This window comes from Pongo pygmaeus, chromosome 19 (genome assembly GCF_028885625.2).
Source record: "Pongo pygmaeus isolate AG05252 chromosome 19, NHGRI_mPonPyg2-v2.0_pri, whole genome shotgun sequence".
Classification (NCBI taxonomy): domain Eukaryota; kingdom Metazoa; phylum Chordata; class Mammalia; order Primates; family Hominidae; genus Pongo; species Pongo pygmaeus.
The window spans coordinates 15,749,469-15,766,899 of NC_072392.2; the positions used below are offsets into that span (position 1 = coordinate 15,749,469).

General features: G+C 37.1%; 1 protein-coding gene across 1 annotated transcript in view; it reads left to right on the forward strand.

The window, feature by feature from the left end:
* Positions 1-17,431, forward strand: part of LOC129016517 (coiled-coil domain-containing protein 144A) — an 88,247-nt gene that overhangs the window by 7,676 nt on the left and 63,140 nt on the right. The window contains exons 3-6 of the mRNA XM_054455829.2: positions 8,288-8,536; positions 10,620-10,693; positions 12,009-12,845; positions 14,898-15,034. Of these exons, the coding sequence (XP_054311804.1) occupies positions 8,288-8,536; positions 10,620-10,693; positions 12,009-12,845; positions 14,898-15,034 (1,297 nt within the window). The remainder of the gene's footprint in view (positions 1-8,287; positions 8,537-10,619; positions 10,694-12,008; positions 12,846-14,897; positions 15,035-17,431) is intronic.

A 17,431-nucleotide genomic window follows, 5' to 3' on the forward strand; every position in this document is an offset into this window, starting at 1 on the left:
ACCACATGTTCGTTCCTAAACCAGGCACTGGGGAAGCAAATGTAGTTACTATGATGAGCTTAGAACAATCAGTTCTTCTTTTGGAGTTGGGAGGGCTATTGGCATGATAAATATCCAAATAGATGTGTGTTTCTCCAGCAAGACAGAACAGGGAATCGCTATTGGGTAGGGAGACAGCAATGTTTACTGTAGGGACTCATTGGAGTGGGGAGTCACATGATTAGATTTGAGTATTAGGACATTCTGGTTATGGCATAAAGCAGGGATTGGCAAGCATTTTCTGTACAGGGCTTTTTCATGTGGTCTGTCATTCCTACTCAACCCTGCCATTGAAATATGAAAACAGTCATAGATAAGAGGTAAGCAAATATACATGACTGAGCTCTGGTAAAACTTTATTTACAAAACTATAAGGCAGACTGGATTTGCTCCATGGCCTCTAGTTTGCTGACCCCTCATATGGAGAGCAGCTGGAAGATAACCACATAAAGAGACAGGGAAACAAAAGAAACATTTGCATTTATCAGAGCTATAGTTTCCTTGTGCTGTCCTCAGACTAGTGTCAGTCTGTTGCGAGGTTTTCACCCATCCATGGTGAAATCAATAAGGTTAAGGATCTCAGTTATTCATTTAAAAATGTTGGTCTTTTTCTTGGCATGATGCCTTTTTCATTTATTTTACTTAAACTTTTTTTTCATTTAAGAAATAACATTAATAGTTGTTTTTTCCCTATAAAAGCCACTACTTAAGAGCCCATGTTTAACTAGGAAATATAAACATAAAATAAACATGTCACAGTGGAAATATAAAGCAGATGCAGAAAAGAGGTACAGTTAATATGATTTAGTGATTGTTGAATGTAAAAAGATAGGGGATAGGGAGAAATCTCAGATGATTCTCAGGTTTCTGGCTTGTGCCCTAGCATTTAACCTGGACATGAGGGAGTAGGCAGTTTTCAGCTGTATAGAGGAGAGCAGCAGGTCAGCAGTCACGACTAACAGTTTTCTCCGCATTGCTGAGTTTTCTGAAATGTCCATGTGAGATATTTTCAGTAGGTAATTGGATAAATTTTTATGGCTGGAGATGGAACTCTGAGGTTGGAGTTGCAGACTTGGAATAACTGAGGCAAAGTTGTAGATCTGAGTGAGCTTGTCCATGATGGGAAAGGTATAGAATGAGCAGAGGGCCAGTGACAGAACCCTGGGAATATCAGCATTTCCCAGAGGAGTTAGGAAAGAAGCCTGAGCAGTGGCTAAAGAAAAAGAGGAGAGGAATCATAAAGTGATGTTGCAAAAATTTACAAAGGTGAGAATTTCAAGGAGGGAGTATCAATTCTAACCAGTAAGATTACTAAATAGTAAAGTGAGTTAACCTTTTAAAAGCCTTCAATGTCACTCTCTTCTAAAGAACAGTCAGAGTTGTGGGGTTCGCTGTTTATGTGATCAGTACTTCCAGTGTTCAAATGTGGAAGAATACACCTACCAAGATCCTACCTAACTTTTGTAACTGCAGCAGCTCCCTGTACAGGATCAGGGAAAATGGTCAAGACCGGTGAGTTAATGTACCACCATTTTCCTAGAATTGTCTAAACCTAAGGTCATATGTGAGGAAAAGTGTAGTCTTTCTTACCTGCTTTTTTGTGGAAATGCTTGTTTGCTACTCAAGTCCTTGATAAGCTCTTCTGGATGCATTCCCAAAGAAACATCTGACAGCAACAACTGGAAGCCACCACCAGATGCACGTATATATCCTTCCTCTGACATGGAATCATAATATAGCCATGTTGTGACATATCAGGTTTTGATTAGAAAGAGTTTACAGGCCAGCAGTTTAGACAAACTGACATTTTAAAAATATTTTATTGCAGGAAACTAATATGTCCTGGAGAAAAATATAAAGTGAAATGCTGAATATAGCAGTTCTCAGTACTTGGGGTTTTGGTCACATCAGTAGAAAAGTCAGTGCCTGACTCCTTTTGTTAGTGCAGTTCCCTTTTCATTCACCCTCTTGTGATACTTCTGCTTTTACTGCTTCCTTTTGAATTCCATCCCTAAAGAAAATACTATTAGAACACATTTCAAATGCACTTCTTTATATCTGCACTACAATGACACAATGATGATGGTCTGCCAAGATTTTAAGTGTCTTCTGGGTTGTCAAATACAAATTGTTTTATCTGTCATAGTTTAAATGTGAAGTGCTTTTCTGGTATTACATTTCTTCAGAAATTGGTAATCTGTGATTTAACTAGAATATGTGGTCAATTGGATTACCACACTTTTAACCACCTATACATAAGATGTCCCTTCTCCCGGCCAGATAAGTTAAAAGTCCTGTTGATCCTTATTGATCAGTTCCACTATTTGCAGGGTTTTTTTGGACTTTTTTTTTTTTTTTTTTTTTTATTGAGACGGAGTCTTGTTTCACCCAGGCGGGACTGCAGTGGTGCTATCTCAGCTCACTGCAAGCTCTGCCTCCCAGGTTCACGCCATTCTCCTGCCTCAGCCTCCTGCGTAGCTGGGATTACAGGCGCCCGCCACCGCGCCCGGCTAAATTTTTGTATTTTTAGTAGGGACGGGGTTTCACTGTTTTAGCCAGGATGGTCTTGATCTCCTGACTTTGTGATCCACCCGCCTCGGCCTCCCAAAGTGCTGGGATTACAGGCGTGAGCCACCGCGCCCGGCCTGGACTTTTTTTTTGAATGGGTGTGATAATAACACACTGCAGCTTTAGTTCCTAGCCTCAAGCAATCGTTCTGCCTCAGCCTCCTGAGTAGGTGGAACAACAGATGTGTGCTACTGCACCTGGCCTGCTGCACAGTTATTATAAAAATGAATTAAATCCTACCTAGTGAGAGAAAATTGACTGATCTTATAATTTTTTTTCCAGAAACTTTTATACTGTAGAATATATTGTCAATCATTAAGGTTTTCTATTTTTAATTGGGTTAAAATAGGATTGTTGCTTTTTAAAATTACTTTCTGACATCATTGTTTCATGCATTTTTAATGCCTTTAGTCCAGTGGATATAGAAGTACAGGAATCTCCAAGGCAAATGTCAAAAAATAAAAAATAAGCAGATTAGGGAAAGGTATTCTGTGAAATTACCTTCTGATTGTAGTCACATGCAACACATCAACTTAAACAATAAAAAACTGTATAATGCAATTGTATCAGGGGTTCCCAAGACCCCCTTCACTGAGGTTTGGTAATTCACTGAGAAGGACTCACAGGACTCAGCAGATAGTCATACTTGGGGCTTTATTACATTTAATACAGCAAAAAGACACAAAGCAAAATTCGAGAAGGGAAAAGGTGCATGTGTCAAAGTCTGGAGGAAGCCAGGCGCAAGCTACAGGAGTCATCTCCTGTGTAGCTAGCAGGATATGCTTAATTCCCTCAGCCTCAAATTTTGATGACACATGTGCAACGTTGTCTACCTTACCAGAGTTTCATTAGAGGCTCAGCACCCATGTTTTCGATGGAGGCTAGTCACATAGGCAACCTCTCCTCTCCCTCACATGTAACAAAACTCTAGACTCCCAGGAGGAAATTAAGTGTTCATAGTAAACCACATTTGCACAAACAGTTTAGGCACAGTGAGCCACTCCCTTCTTCTAAGTTAGAGAATGCTGGGAACCCTCCCAAATTCGAGGTCCCAAACACCAGCCAAGGACTAGCCTTGCAAGCAAGCCTTTCTAAGAATGGGTGTCTCATGCCTGCTATATGAAATCTTTGCTGCCCAGCAGCTATGCCCCTGACTAAATTTTTGGTGTTATCTTAAAATTTTATGTAATATAATAGCAAATAATATGATAGACCATAACATGGTACTGGTTTCAGTTGCATCATTCATATTAAATAGCAAGGCTGCTTATAGTTTTGACATTTGGTGAATACTTAACAGGTATTGGTACATAAGTTACTATGGCAATATTAAGTAATTATAATCTGTCCTTCTTACCTGATTAACCTTTCAGTAAAATTGTGGGATAAAGTAGGCATAATAAGTTCTGATTTAAAATTAGAATAAAAATTGTCTTTCATTTTATTTTCGTGCATGGACCAGTTTTGATTCATATTGTACTACATCCCTGTTTACAATTATGAAATAAGATTAGATATTCAATCATTTTTGTGAATTGTTTTTGCCTAAGTATGCAGTTAAAATTAATTCCTTTATGTGTTTTTATATGCTTCAATTTGGAAGATAGTACTCATATTCTGTTACCTTGATCTTTAGTGATTTGCAATTTTCAAGGTGACTCTGTCTTTTTATAATTTAGGGTAATAGCAAGTTCAGTGAGTATGTGCTTTAAAATTAATAATATTATTTTCTGAGCAGTTTTAGATTCACAGCAAAATTGAGAAGGTACAGAGATTTTCCATATTCCCCATGACCCCTGACATATGAATAGCCTCCCTCATTATCAGTACCCCCCGTCAGAGTTCATCAGAGTTACAGTTGAGGAATCTACCTTGACAGACACATCACCCCCAAGGTCCACAGTCTACGTTAGGGTTTACTCTTGTTGTTGTACATTCTATGGTGTTTGACAAATGTGTAATGGCATGTATATACCCTTGTAGTATCAAAGACAAAATAGTTTCACTGCCCTAAATATCTTCTGTCCTCCACCATTTCATCTCTTCCTCTCCACTGGTTTCTGGCAACCATTGGTCTTTTTGGTGTCTCAGTAGTTTTGCTTTTTTCAGACTAGTCATATAGTTGGAATAAAACAGTGGTGGATATCTTTTTGAATATTTAAACAATAAAGTTCCATGGTAATTTGATTCTGTCATTTTAGATGTTCTTTGTCCTTGCCTTTGTTTTCCTCATGTTGTGTTCATCAGAACAGGATCTGATGGCATATGATTTGACGGGCTGAGAAAGCGTGATTTCTGTAGACATTTGCCACTTAATGGGGAGGGTGGGGAAAAATGGCATCATGCAGTATTCCACAGCACTAACTGGACCATCATGCTCTAGGAGATGGGTCCAGATAGACTCTAGCGATGGGACGGGATAATCTCAAGAACTGGACTTTATAAAACTAGAATCACAAAGTCTTGCATACTTACCTTGCACTTAAAAAGAAGATCAGGCAGTGAACACTACAGGTGAATAAATATGTTCCTCTCTGGTTCTCTTCCTTTTAGGGATGAGCTTGAAAACAGTCTATATTATTATAATATGGCTCATCTACAACTAGATGCTCTGTCATAGGAAATGCCCGTGTTTTTCTTTACAAGAAATGAAAAATAATTTTGTTTTCACCAGAGAGAGTAACAACTGTTGGCACATTCTGGCAGCTTGAGTGAGCTGATAGTTCTGTTCATATATATTTTTCATACCAGATAGTACTCCCTGGCAACCTGCCACCACTGTGGCAGTGTTTCTTCTTAAGCTTCTCTCTGAATGAATGGTGTGGCTCAGAGTGAATAAGCTCTTTAAGGGAGTGATCTTTCCAGTGGTTCTGTCCATAGGAGGTAAAATGGGAGGTGAATTTGAGCCTTGTTTGTGCTAGAGAAAATAGCTAGAACTCAGTAAACATTACCAGCATCTGCCCCAGAAGAGGATTAGTGAGAGTGAGTACATTGATCTCCCTTGAGCTCTTCTCCACTGGCAGCTGAAAAGTCTTTGCAAAGATCCTTGTCCCTGGTCTCTTCCCTATGTTTGGCCACATAACATAGCACAGCACCCATAGATCTACACAACAAAATGTACAGTTTTCCCCCCTTATCCATGGGGGATATGTTCCAAGACTCTCAGTGAATGCCTGGAACTGTGGATAGTACTGAACCCTAGATATGCAAGGTCAGGATAGAAGGAAGAGGATAAGAGTAAAAGGGGGAATAAAGAATGTGGAAGGCAGAGAGTATAGGGAGTAAATGAAGGGAAAAGAAGCAGGTGGATATGATGGAGGGTGGTAAAATGAGATAATACTTCAAAAGAAGAGTGGAGTATTAGAAAGGTGGAAAAAATATAAGGTGAACGTGCAGCACCAAAACTTACCAGATAAGACAAACTTTACTTGCCAACATGTGAGTTGTGCTTTAAGTATAATTATTTCATCATAGTGTGGCTATACTGATGATTTTAAGCCAGTCAGATATTCTGGTCAGCAAATCATGTGTGTGTGTGTTTTGATTATCAAAAACGAAGAAAGCAATTAATCACCCTTAATAACTATATGGTGGACACAGTCTTTTAAAACATTGATTCTGAAACTTTTTGGCCTGGGGTTCCTTTTATATGATTAAATATTATTGCCTAGAGATAACTGACACCCTGAATTAAGAATTTATTATGTCCATTCCCTTTTAAAACATTTTATCACGTGTGTATGGTCATAAATAATATGTAGAATTTGTTTTCATGTCCTAAAATGGTATGTAAATTGTTTTACACTCTACATATTTTGCAACTTTCTTTTGTCTGGTCACATTACATTTTTGAGGTCAGTCCTTATTGACACAGGAAACTCTGGTTTTCTATCAAATGACTGGATCTCAAACTCTCTTCATAATGATAAATAAATAATTAAAATAAAGACAAATGATTGCAGATTCCAAAGAGCTTTTATTTAAGTCAGTTGTGTCTTTTGATATTTACTATTTTAGAAATAAAAACTAAAATATTTTAAAAAGAAGCATGCAGCCGGGCGCGGTGGCTCACGCCTGTAATCCCCGCACTTTGGGAGGCTGAGGCGGGCGGATCACGAGGTCAGGAGATCGAGACCATCCTGGCTAACACGGTGAAACCCTATCTCTACTAAAAAATATAAAAAATTAGCCGGGCGTGGTGGAGGGCGTCGGTCGTCCCAGCTACTCGGGAGGCTGAGGCAGGAAAATGGCGTGAACCCGGGAGGCGGAGCTTGCAGTGAGCCGAGATCGCGCCACTGCACTCCAGCCTAGGCGACAGAGCGAGACTTCGTCTCAAAACAACAACAACAACAACAAAAACAAGCATGCACAGCCATACATTCCAATAGCCTTTACAACTATGACCCATTCACCATTAGAGCTATGTGATGTTATGACACATCATGTCTATGAAAAGCTCCACTGTACACGTGAAACAGAATGAGAGTGAAAATAGCAAATAACATTTTGTATTATTTGACGTCTTGGCCCCTCATCTGGCTTGAACTCCAGGGATTCTCAGATTATAATTTAGAGTCAACATTTTAAACCACATATGTGGTTGTGGATAAATGCACCCTTTCTGATGAAATGGACTTTAAAGTTTCACTTCTGTGTTTTTGGCTTTTTTCTTTCACTTGTCTTAAAAAATTTAAATCTCAGGCCGGGCGCAGTGGCTTACGCCTGTAATCCCAGCACTTTGGGAGGCCGAGGCAGGCGGATCATGAGGTCAGGAGATTGAGACCATCCTGGCTAACGCGGTGAAACCCCGTCTCTACTAAAAATACAAAAAATTAGCCGGGCGTAGTGGCAGGCGCCTGTAGCCCCAGCTACTCAGGAGGCTGAGACAGGAGAATGGCGTGAACCCAGGAGGCGGAGCTTGCAGTGAGCCGAGATTGCGTCATTGCACTCCAGCCTGGGCGACAGAGAAAGACTCCGTCTCAAAAAAAAAAAAAAAAAAAAAAAAATTTAAATCCCAACAATTTTGTTTATATAGTAAAAAGGAAAATACTTTTGTTATGTATTCCTTTCCTGTCTCGTGGCACTGTGTGCTCTTTGGATCTAGTGTGGTCCTAGACTAATCCTGTTTTTACATGGGAACAGTTAGGGCCCTTACAGCTCTTATTTTGCAAATAAATGTATGAAGTTTATCCAAGTATTTGAAAGTAAATTCTGAAGATAGTGGTGCATTGAGGAAAGCCCATCTCATTATAATTAAAATAGTTTTAAAAGTATATTTATTATGAGTTTTTGTAAATCCTGTGTCTCTACAATACATACATAAAATGCTGTCATATATTTAAGCTTAAAATGGTTAGACATAAATTCTGTTTTAAAAAATTTATATCCATGAAGAATCTTAATGGAAAGCAAAATATGTAATAGAGACTGCTGAGTGAATAAAAGTAAGTAATAGTAAACAGTAAAAATGTAGCAAAGTGAGAGATGATAGTTAATTAAACTTACCTGAATGAATTGTAAGCATAGAACATGTAAAATATAATAAGCGTGAATGCGTAGTGTGTTGTGGGAGAGAGCAGGATGTGGGACTGTTTCTGTGAAGAAAGCATGCATACAAGTTAGTCAAATTATTGTGTTAGTTATATCCTAAAAATGAAAACTTCATTTTCGGATTTTTCAGATTGGCATCCTACTAATTTGACCCTTAGTGATGAGACTTGTCAGAGATCCAAGAATCTGAAAGTTGATGATAAATGTCCATCTGTATCACCATCAATGCCTGAAAATCAGTCAGCAACCAAAGAATTGGGACAGATGAACTTAACAGAACGAGAAAAGATGAACATTAGAGTTGTACTTCTCTCAGGGAATGATACTCTCCATGACCTGTGCCAATCACAGCTACCAGAAAACAAAGAGAGGAAAGAAGGTAACAAAGAAGCATAGAGAATTCAGTCCTAGAGTGCCTCTGCTTGGCTGCATAGTGCTATAGTTCTGACTTAAAAAAACTTTTTCTGGTAAAATGTGCTTTGTGTTTACTCACCTTTTGCACTGAACAGAATACCTTTTGGCAGGATATTTGTATTCTTCCTTTAACCAAAGCGACATCTAGATAACAGAGAATTAGGGGAAAGCATGATTTTCTTTAGGAAGTAGGATTATATTTAGAATGTAGGGACTAAGTATGTTTAGGGACTAACATAGGATTATATTTAGGATAACTTAGTAGAGACCTAAAGATTGCTGACTCAAACACAATGTGGTTTCTTTGCTTTATTTTTACAGCTCTGAATTCACAGCTGTTAGTTATAACTATATGCACTATAACTTAAAAGACACCTTCCCACACCTGTAATCTCAGCACTTCAGGAGGCCGAGGCGGGTGGATCACGAGGTCAGGAGTTCGAGACCAGCCTGGCCAATATGGTGAAACCCCATCTCTACTAAAAATACAAAAAAAACTAGCCGGGCATGGTGGTGAACGCCTGTAATCTCAGCTACTCAGGAGGCTGAAGCAGGAGAATCACTTGAACCCAGAAGGTGGAGGTTGCAGTGAGCCAAGATTGCGCCACTGCACTCCAGCCTGGGCAATAGAGGGAGACTCCATCTCAAAAAACAAAAACAAAAACAAAAACAAAAAAACACCTTCCAAAAGCAAATATTAAGTGACTGCCTATCGTTTCTATGACTTTATGTATTATAGAATTGACTTTCCAAGTCAGTAATTAATAAGACTTATTGAGAATTTGCTGCATAGTATCTCCTCGGCTGTGTCCACATGAGCTACCACCTTGCATTAATAAATGTGTTCACTAGGGATGTTGGTTTTGGCATTGACAGTGTTCTATCACCAATGCAAATAAGACCAGGGACCACTCTTGAGAACATTAATGTCCAAGCATCTTAACATTATACATAAGGCTTTCATAATGTGACTTCTGCTCAGCTCTCCATCTTTAGCCCTTTCCCCCGTGTGCCCTTTCTCTGGCCTTCCTGAACTGCTGGTCCTGTCCTGCTGACCCATCCTTCGATTGCCGGCAAACACATATACTCTTTCAGGCCTCTTTCTGCCTTTTGTTGCTGCCTGTCATGCTCTCATTCTTTCCTGTTCCCTACCCCTTCTAATTAGGCTAGCCTCACTCTTTAAGCCTCAGCTCGGGCAGGATCTCTAGAAAAGTCATCTCTGACATGCTTTCTTTTCACTCTTTAAATCCTAGTGCCTAGCACATAGCAAGACTCAATACATAATTGCTGAGTAAAATAGATAATGACTGTTTGTACAAAGATGATTTTCAAGATTTTTCCCTACAGTCAAGGAGCAAAGGGAATAGACATGTAAAGCAATAATTGACAGTTCGGGTGGTGGAGATGCAGTGGAAAAATCAGTAAAGTTCTAGGTCAGCCCTGAGGAAGGAGATACCTAGATACCTATTTACCTGGGGAAAGATGAGGATGAGGGTAAACTTCACCTAGCAGTCTGTTTTTTATTTTATGTATTTTATTTATTTATTTTTAGCAGTCTGTTTTAAAAGATGAAAATATTAATACGTTTGTCAGAATAATACAGGGAAACATTTCAGATGTTAGGAAGAGGTTGTACACCAATAAAGGTGTCCACAGTCATTTTGGAAATCATTAATAAGGTACTATTATGAATTGGAGAACAGTATGCAGCATTGCCTAATAATATTGCTACTGCATTCCAAAATTTTGTTGTGTTTGTGATGGCTTTGTTCATTGATGTTGGATGGATGAATCTGTGAGTGAATCTTCAACATGATTGTATTTCTTTAACCTGGTGGCATCTAGTATCTCCCAGAAAGTGGTTTGTTGAAGTTTTGGAGAATTAGAAGTATTTCTTAAAGAAGTAAGTATTCCACTAAAGATCAAGCTTCATTTAAACTCTCAATTTATGAAATAAAATGAAATGTAATTTAAAATCTATTTTTATAAAGACTATGTCTTTTATCTAACTGTTCTAAGTAGTTTAACTGAACGTTTGGATTTTGCAGCAGAACAAGACTTGGAGCTGACATCAGAGGAAGAGCAAGAAAGACTTAAAGGATGTGAAAATAAGCAGCCACAGGTGTGGAAACATTTAAACTAAAATCTAAATTTCTGGTTTAATACTCTTTTCTTTGCTTTAATAATATAAGCTAGCCCAAATGAAATTACTTCTCAGACTAGCCTTTGAGAATCAATAGATCCCTACTTAATATTTAATTTTAAATACATTTAAACTAGTTATAAAACACAATATTGTTAGAATCTAAATACATTTAAACTAGTTATAAAACACAATATTGTTAGAATCTAAATACATTTAAACTAGTTATAAAACACAATATTGTTAGAATCTATCATAACTTATAGTTAATCTTTACCCTTGGAGTAGAGGCAAACATTCCAGAATTTTGTTTGCTCTTCCATTCTTACAGTATCCTTGCAGGATAAAGAAGGTAATGTCAATTATTGACTTATATTATTAAGCAACAGAAATTATGAACAATTTAACAGTGATGGCCACTGAGTTGGATTCATGGTAAAAGAGTAATCATGGCCAGTGGCTCAAATTTTGCAGTTTTATATTGCCAGTTACTAATGCCTAGGTTAAAGATGTATTCTGCCTTGTGGCCTTTCATTGACTTCAGGGTCTACATTCAGTGAGAGTGGGGTTATGAAATCAACCCAACTGCCTATTAAGGGAATCATACCTTGCAGAATGGGATCTTTGGTGTTAGGGTACAAACAATAACTTTCTAACTTTTTAGATGCAGAAACTTAGTAAGAACTATCTTTGAAGTTTTAGTTAGTGTTATTAGGGGACTGTAGTATATATTAGAACTGAACTGAAGAAGATAGTCTAGATATATAACCCTATGATGTTACAGTATATAATTTGAATTAAAAATTAATAATTTGCTTTTCTTTCTGATTGGTGTTGATTTGGGCTCCTAATAATTTAAAGATTGCCTACCCTCCAGTTAGTAATGTATAGAAAGAGTACTTACATGTACTGTAGGTGTTCACTTTTCAAGTGAGGAAGCCTTTGTAACACTAGAAATCATCTGCTAATTCATTTTTGGTAGATTTAACACATAATGAATTAAGTTTATTCCAAACAAACAGTGACAAAGTTAAGTTTGCTGGTTCATATTTTTCTCCTCCTTTCAGCTAAGACAATTTTTTTTTAACTTCTTAGTTACAAGCCAGTGATTTGGGAGTAGCTAAACCTAGATGAAGAAGTTTAACAGTTAAATTTTCATTTTAATTATTTGTGAATTTTTCTTTGTTCATACCTGTTATTTAAGGACAAAGCTATTTTTAAAACATGTAGCCCAACAGAGAAGACACCCAAGAAACAAAACAAGCAAATTAATCTTCCACTTTTGCATCTGCAGAAAACATCTCAAGAACCAGAAATGGCTAAGGATTGTGAGAGAGAGGATATACCTATATATCCAGTACTTCCTCATGTGCAAAAATCTGAGGAAATGTGGATTGAACAAGGCAAATTAGAGTGGAAAAACCAATTAAAACTCGTCACAAATGAGTTAAAGCAGAGGTTTGGTGAAATTTGTGAAAAATACAAAATTCTGGCTTGTCCTGAGGAAGAGCGACTACTTGATAACTCTACAAGAGGAATAGATGTAAAGGATATTCCCTTTAATTTGACAAATAACATACCTGGTTGTGAGGAAGAAGGTGCATCTGAAATATCTGTCTCAGTGGTATTTGAGACATTTCCTGAACAAAAAGAACCCAATCTCAAAAATATCATCCATCCATACTATCATCCATACTCTGGGTCGCAGGAACATGTTTGCCAGTCATCTAAGTTTCATTTACATGAAAATAAATTAGACTGCGACAATGATAACAAACCAGGCATTGGACATATTTTTAGTACAGATAAGAACTTTCATAATGATGCAAGCACTAAGAAAGCAAGGAACCCAGAAGTGGTTACAGTTGAAATGAAAGAAGACCAAGAGTTTGATTTGCAAATGACAAAAAATATGAACCAAAATAGTGACAGTGGCAGTACAAATAACTATAAAAGCCTGAAACCTAAATTAGAAAATCTGAGTTCTTTACCACCAGATTCTGACAGAACATCAGAAGTATATCTACATGAAGAATTACAGCAAGACATGCAGAAGTTTAAGAATGAGGTCGACACATTAAAAGAAAAGTTCCTGGCTTTGAAGAAAGAAAATGTTCAACTTCATAAAGAGGTAGGGTTTTACTTGCTGCCACTCTTTGTTTTTACTCTTAATTATCTGGTCCATTCTGATTTTCCACTTAGGAAAAGCATATGAAAAGCATACAGTTTGGTTGTCTAAATCTGTAATTGTGTGTAGAAACAGATGATTTCTAAGTAATAGGAGTTTAGGGAAACTTTCTCATAATCTTTATTTCTTAATCGACCTAAGTCTCTCTGTCAGTCTTCCAAGTGGTGTATGGATTGTGAAACTCATTTAGCCATATATCATGTGACCTTCAGAACCAGGAGAGGTGTCAAGAAAATCGCTAAAGGAAATGTGATGAGCTTGAGGGCTTTTTCCTTTTACTGACTTAAAGATGAGTTGTGTCTAACAATAAGATGGGAATACAGTAGAAAGGAAGCAATGACTAAGAAGAGATATAAAAATGTATCTAGCAGGCATGGTGGCAAACACCTCAGCTACTCGGGAGAGTAGCTCAGCTCCTCTCAGCTACTCGGGAGCCTGAGGCAGGAGGATCATTTGAGGCTGGGCGTTATGGGCCGTAGTGTGCTATGCCGATCAGGTGTTCACACTAAGTTCGGCATCAATATGGTGACCTCCTGGGAGCGGGGCACCACCAGATTTGCTAAGGAAGGGTGAACCAGCCCAGGTTGGAAATGGAGCAGGTCATAAGTAACTCCCATGCTGATCAGTAGTGGGATCGTGCCTGTGAATAGCTACTGCATTCCAGCCTGGGCAACATAGTGAGACCTCATCTCTTACTAAAAAAAAAAAAGAAAAGGAAAAAAAGTATCCAGCCCTGAGAGCTGCAGCAAATATTCCTGGCCAATGAATCTGTTTATTGTGCTTTTCAGGTTTATCTGTTTAACTCAAACTGTTGGAACTTAGAATTGCATCATGACCACTTTAAATATTTTTCAACAACAAGTGTATACACTTTAATATATTTGTTAATATAACCACTCTCCACTGTTTCTGTTGAATCAGACCTTTATGTTATGTTGCTTAATAAAGTACAGTAAGTTTTGGCATATATATTTTTTCCATATAAGTAGCATAAATGCTCAGCCAAACAGTATATGATGCCAAAGTAGAAAGCTGAGTCTTCTACATTGATTAGGGCAGGCCTCCCACCCTCTGCTAAGGCATTAAATTATTTTGCCCAAGTCACACTTTTAACCTGTCTGATTAATTTGCTGAATTTGTCTGATTCAGCATTATGGAATTGTATTGTCTCTTTTGGTGCCACAAAATGCTAGGTAATGGCACTTTAGGGGCTTTGGATCAATCATTTTAATCTTTTTTGGCTTTAGCCCAGTTATCAATAGACAGTGAGCTAAAGTAGATTCTTATACTGTATATCCTCCAGCTATAAACTTTTATGGCTATTGAATGTGAAATTTGGGAAGCATCTCATTTCCAGAATTCCACCCTAGCTCAGCAGTTTCACTCTGCTTTTTGTGTTGTGGCAGACTTGTATTTCAGTAAGCACCTTCACCTTTTTGATATCCCAGGATTCAAATGAAAAAAAAAAAAAAAGACAAAAGTTAGTGAGGGAAAAGAATAGCTTAGTGCAGAAAAGGGAAAGCTTCCTTTCTTTTCCTGAAACCCCACAGTGTCGTATACTCTCAATCTGGCTGTTTAATATGAAAGTCAAGTGGCAAAGACAGAAGAAGACACGCTTTGTGTCTTTGTCTTCTTATTTCCATGTTTGTGCCAGTCAAATGAGGTAAAAATTCATAATACATAGTGAAGGGTGGTTGGGAATAAGAGCACAAAATTAAGAAGGGCCCTGGTTGAAATTTTGGAAAATTCTGTCTCATTCATTGAAACAGAAATGAAGCTGACTTTACAAAAATGTTGATGATAAAATTATAATAATTATAATTATATGATGATAGTTCCAGATGTGATAAAATTAATGTAAGCACCAAATATTTTAATGACTAAAATTATGCTAATTAAACTGAGTCAAGTGATGAAATCAATGAAAACAGAAAAAAGTTATTTGTATTGAATAAAGCAATAACAATCATCCTGAACATCAAACTCTCACTCAAGGTTGAAGAAGAAATGGAGAAGCACAGATGTAATAGCACAGAATTATCAGGAACCCTAACTGATGGCACTACTATTGGCAATGATGATGATGGACTAAATCAGCAGATTCCTAGGAAGGAAAATGGAGAGCATGACAGGTAAGCCTATAGCAACGTTTAACAGGAGACAATTGGTCAGGCCCGGTGGCTCATGCCTGTAATCCAGCAATTTGGGAGGCCAAGGCGGGTGAATCACCTGAGGTCAGGAGTTCAAGACCAGCCTGACCAACGTGGATAAACCCCATCTCTACTAAAAATACAAAATTAGCCGGTTGTAGTGGTGCATGCCTGTAATCCCAGTTACTCAGGAGGCTGAGGCAAGAGAATCGTTTGAACCTGGGAGGTGGGGGTTGTGGTGAGCCGTGATCATGCCATTGCTCTCGAGCCTGGGCAACAAGAGTGAAACTCCATCTCAAAAAAAAAAAGCAAAAACAGAAACAAAAACAAAAAACAGGAGACAATTATGTGCTATGAAATGAATCCTAATTTGGGCTAATATTCATGATGAACAAATTTTATACTTTTACTAGGATATTCAGCCTTCCTTTGTTATCAGAAAAATGCAAACTAACAATGAGACAACATGTTTTCCAATCATATTGATATTTTATTTAAAAAATAGGAAGTATTGGCAAATGTGAAGAAAAAGGCATTTTCATACACCTGTTAAATGAAATTGATGAATCATTTTTGCAGGGTAATTTAGTAGCATGTATCAAAATTTCAAGTACGTCACTTTAACCTAACAACTTCACTTTTGGGATGAGATCCTACAGGAAAATATGACTTGTGTAAACACATACACATATGTGTTAAGGACATTTATTACATGTAGTATGTAACATACGATAGGCTAATAGGTTAAATATATATAATATTAAGTATATATGATATATTTATGTTAAGGATATTTATATATGTTACACATATACTTATGTATAAGGATATTTATTATAGCATTGTAATATCAAAAAGTTGGAGATAGTCTAAATCCTTAGCAATAAGGAAATAGTACAATTGTCATACCCAGAAAATAATGTAGCATGTAATCATTTTAATAAAAGAAGTTGTTAGACCAGGAGCGTACTGATTATTTCACAATTAAAGTCTATTTAAAGCCTTTAGTTTGATGACACATCTTAAGCCAGTTTTGTTGGAATTCTTGTAATATCTGCTGAGTTACAAAAGGAAGCTAGCTACATGCTACATTGACAGTGTACCTTGTTAGCAACAGAATTCTAGTTATTAAATTTTTGTTTTTTGTTCTCAATGTGTGAGTGCTGAAATACCAGATCCTCAAATTAATCTGAATATTGCCAAGGGATTGCACATGGGGATTCATGTTCCGTGTAAGCATTTCAATATACTGGGTAAAACTTACTAAAATACAACAGAGGATCTTAGCTCTACTGAGCCAAGAATTGGACAGCTTTTTTTGTAAAGAGCCAGTTAGTAAATATTTTAGGCCTTGTGAATTATAAAGGGAATAAGTGTGGCTGTATTTCAAGGAAATTTCCTTATGAAAACAGGCAGTGGGCTGGATTTGGTCCACAAGCACCAATTTGTTGATCCTTGTGCTGAAACCAAGGTGCTGTTATGCAGTGAATCCTCTTTTTAAAGGTACCCTACATGCATGCTATTATCCTTTCTTTTAAAAGATAAGGTATTTCAGTAGGAAACACACCATATATTTCAACAGTAGCTTCATATAATTTAGACAAATTTGATTTACAAAATAAGATTATTTTCTGCACTTGTCCCCTTTTATTCTTGTTATAGAATTCCATATTTTGACTATTACTTTGTATATTTGATGAGTATAAAATATTGTAGAGTTAGATGATTTTTATCAAGCAAGAAATACTTCTCCTGAAACTTTTAGTCTTCCTTGGTCTTTATGTATAAGCATGAGCAAAATTATAATCAGCTTATATAATCTAGAAATGTTCAAGAGGTCTTTTGGTTTTATAAGTTAATGAATTTTTATTTAATACCTTCATCTGTCATTTCAAAAATGCCATATAGATATGATTAAAAAAAATTTTCAAAGGATAAAAATATAGTATATAGTTGTATAAGAATTGAAAAATACAGCTAAACAAGAAGAAAATTAGATCATCTACAGTCATGCCTCTAGGTATGCTGGCCTTGAAAGAATGGTTTATACTCATGGATTCAGATTTCTTGTCCATTCACTCTTGAGCTGACACCAGTAATTTTCACTCCCACCACTCTTCCAAGATTGTTGTTCTCAAGTTTACCACTGATTTGTAAATCTAGACATTGTTTCTTAGACCTCATTTTATTTAACCTGTCAGCAATATTGGACTCAATGGAAAACTCTCTCCTCCATAACAGTGTCTTCACTTGGCTTTCAGGATCTCACTCACTCACCTGGCTTTTCTTCCTGCCTTTCTAGTCCATCTGTCATAGTCTGTTTTGCTTTCTTCTCATATCCCACCTTTTACACATTGATATGTCCCAGGACTGATATGT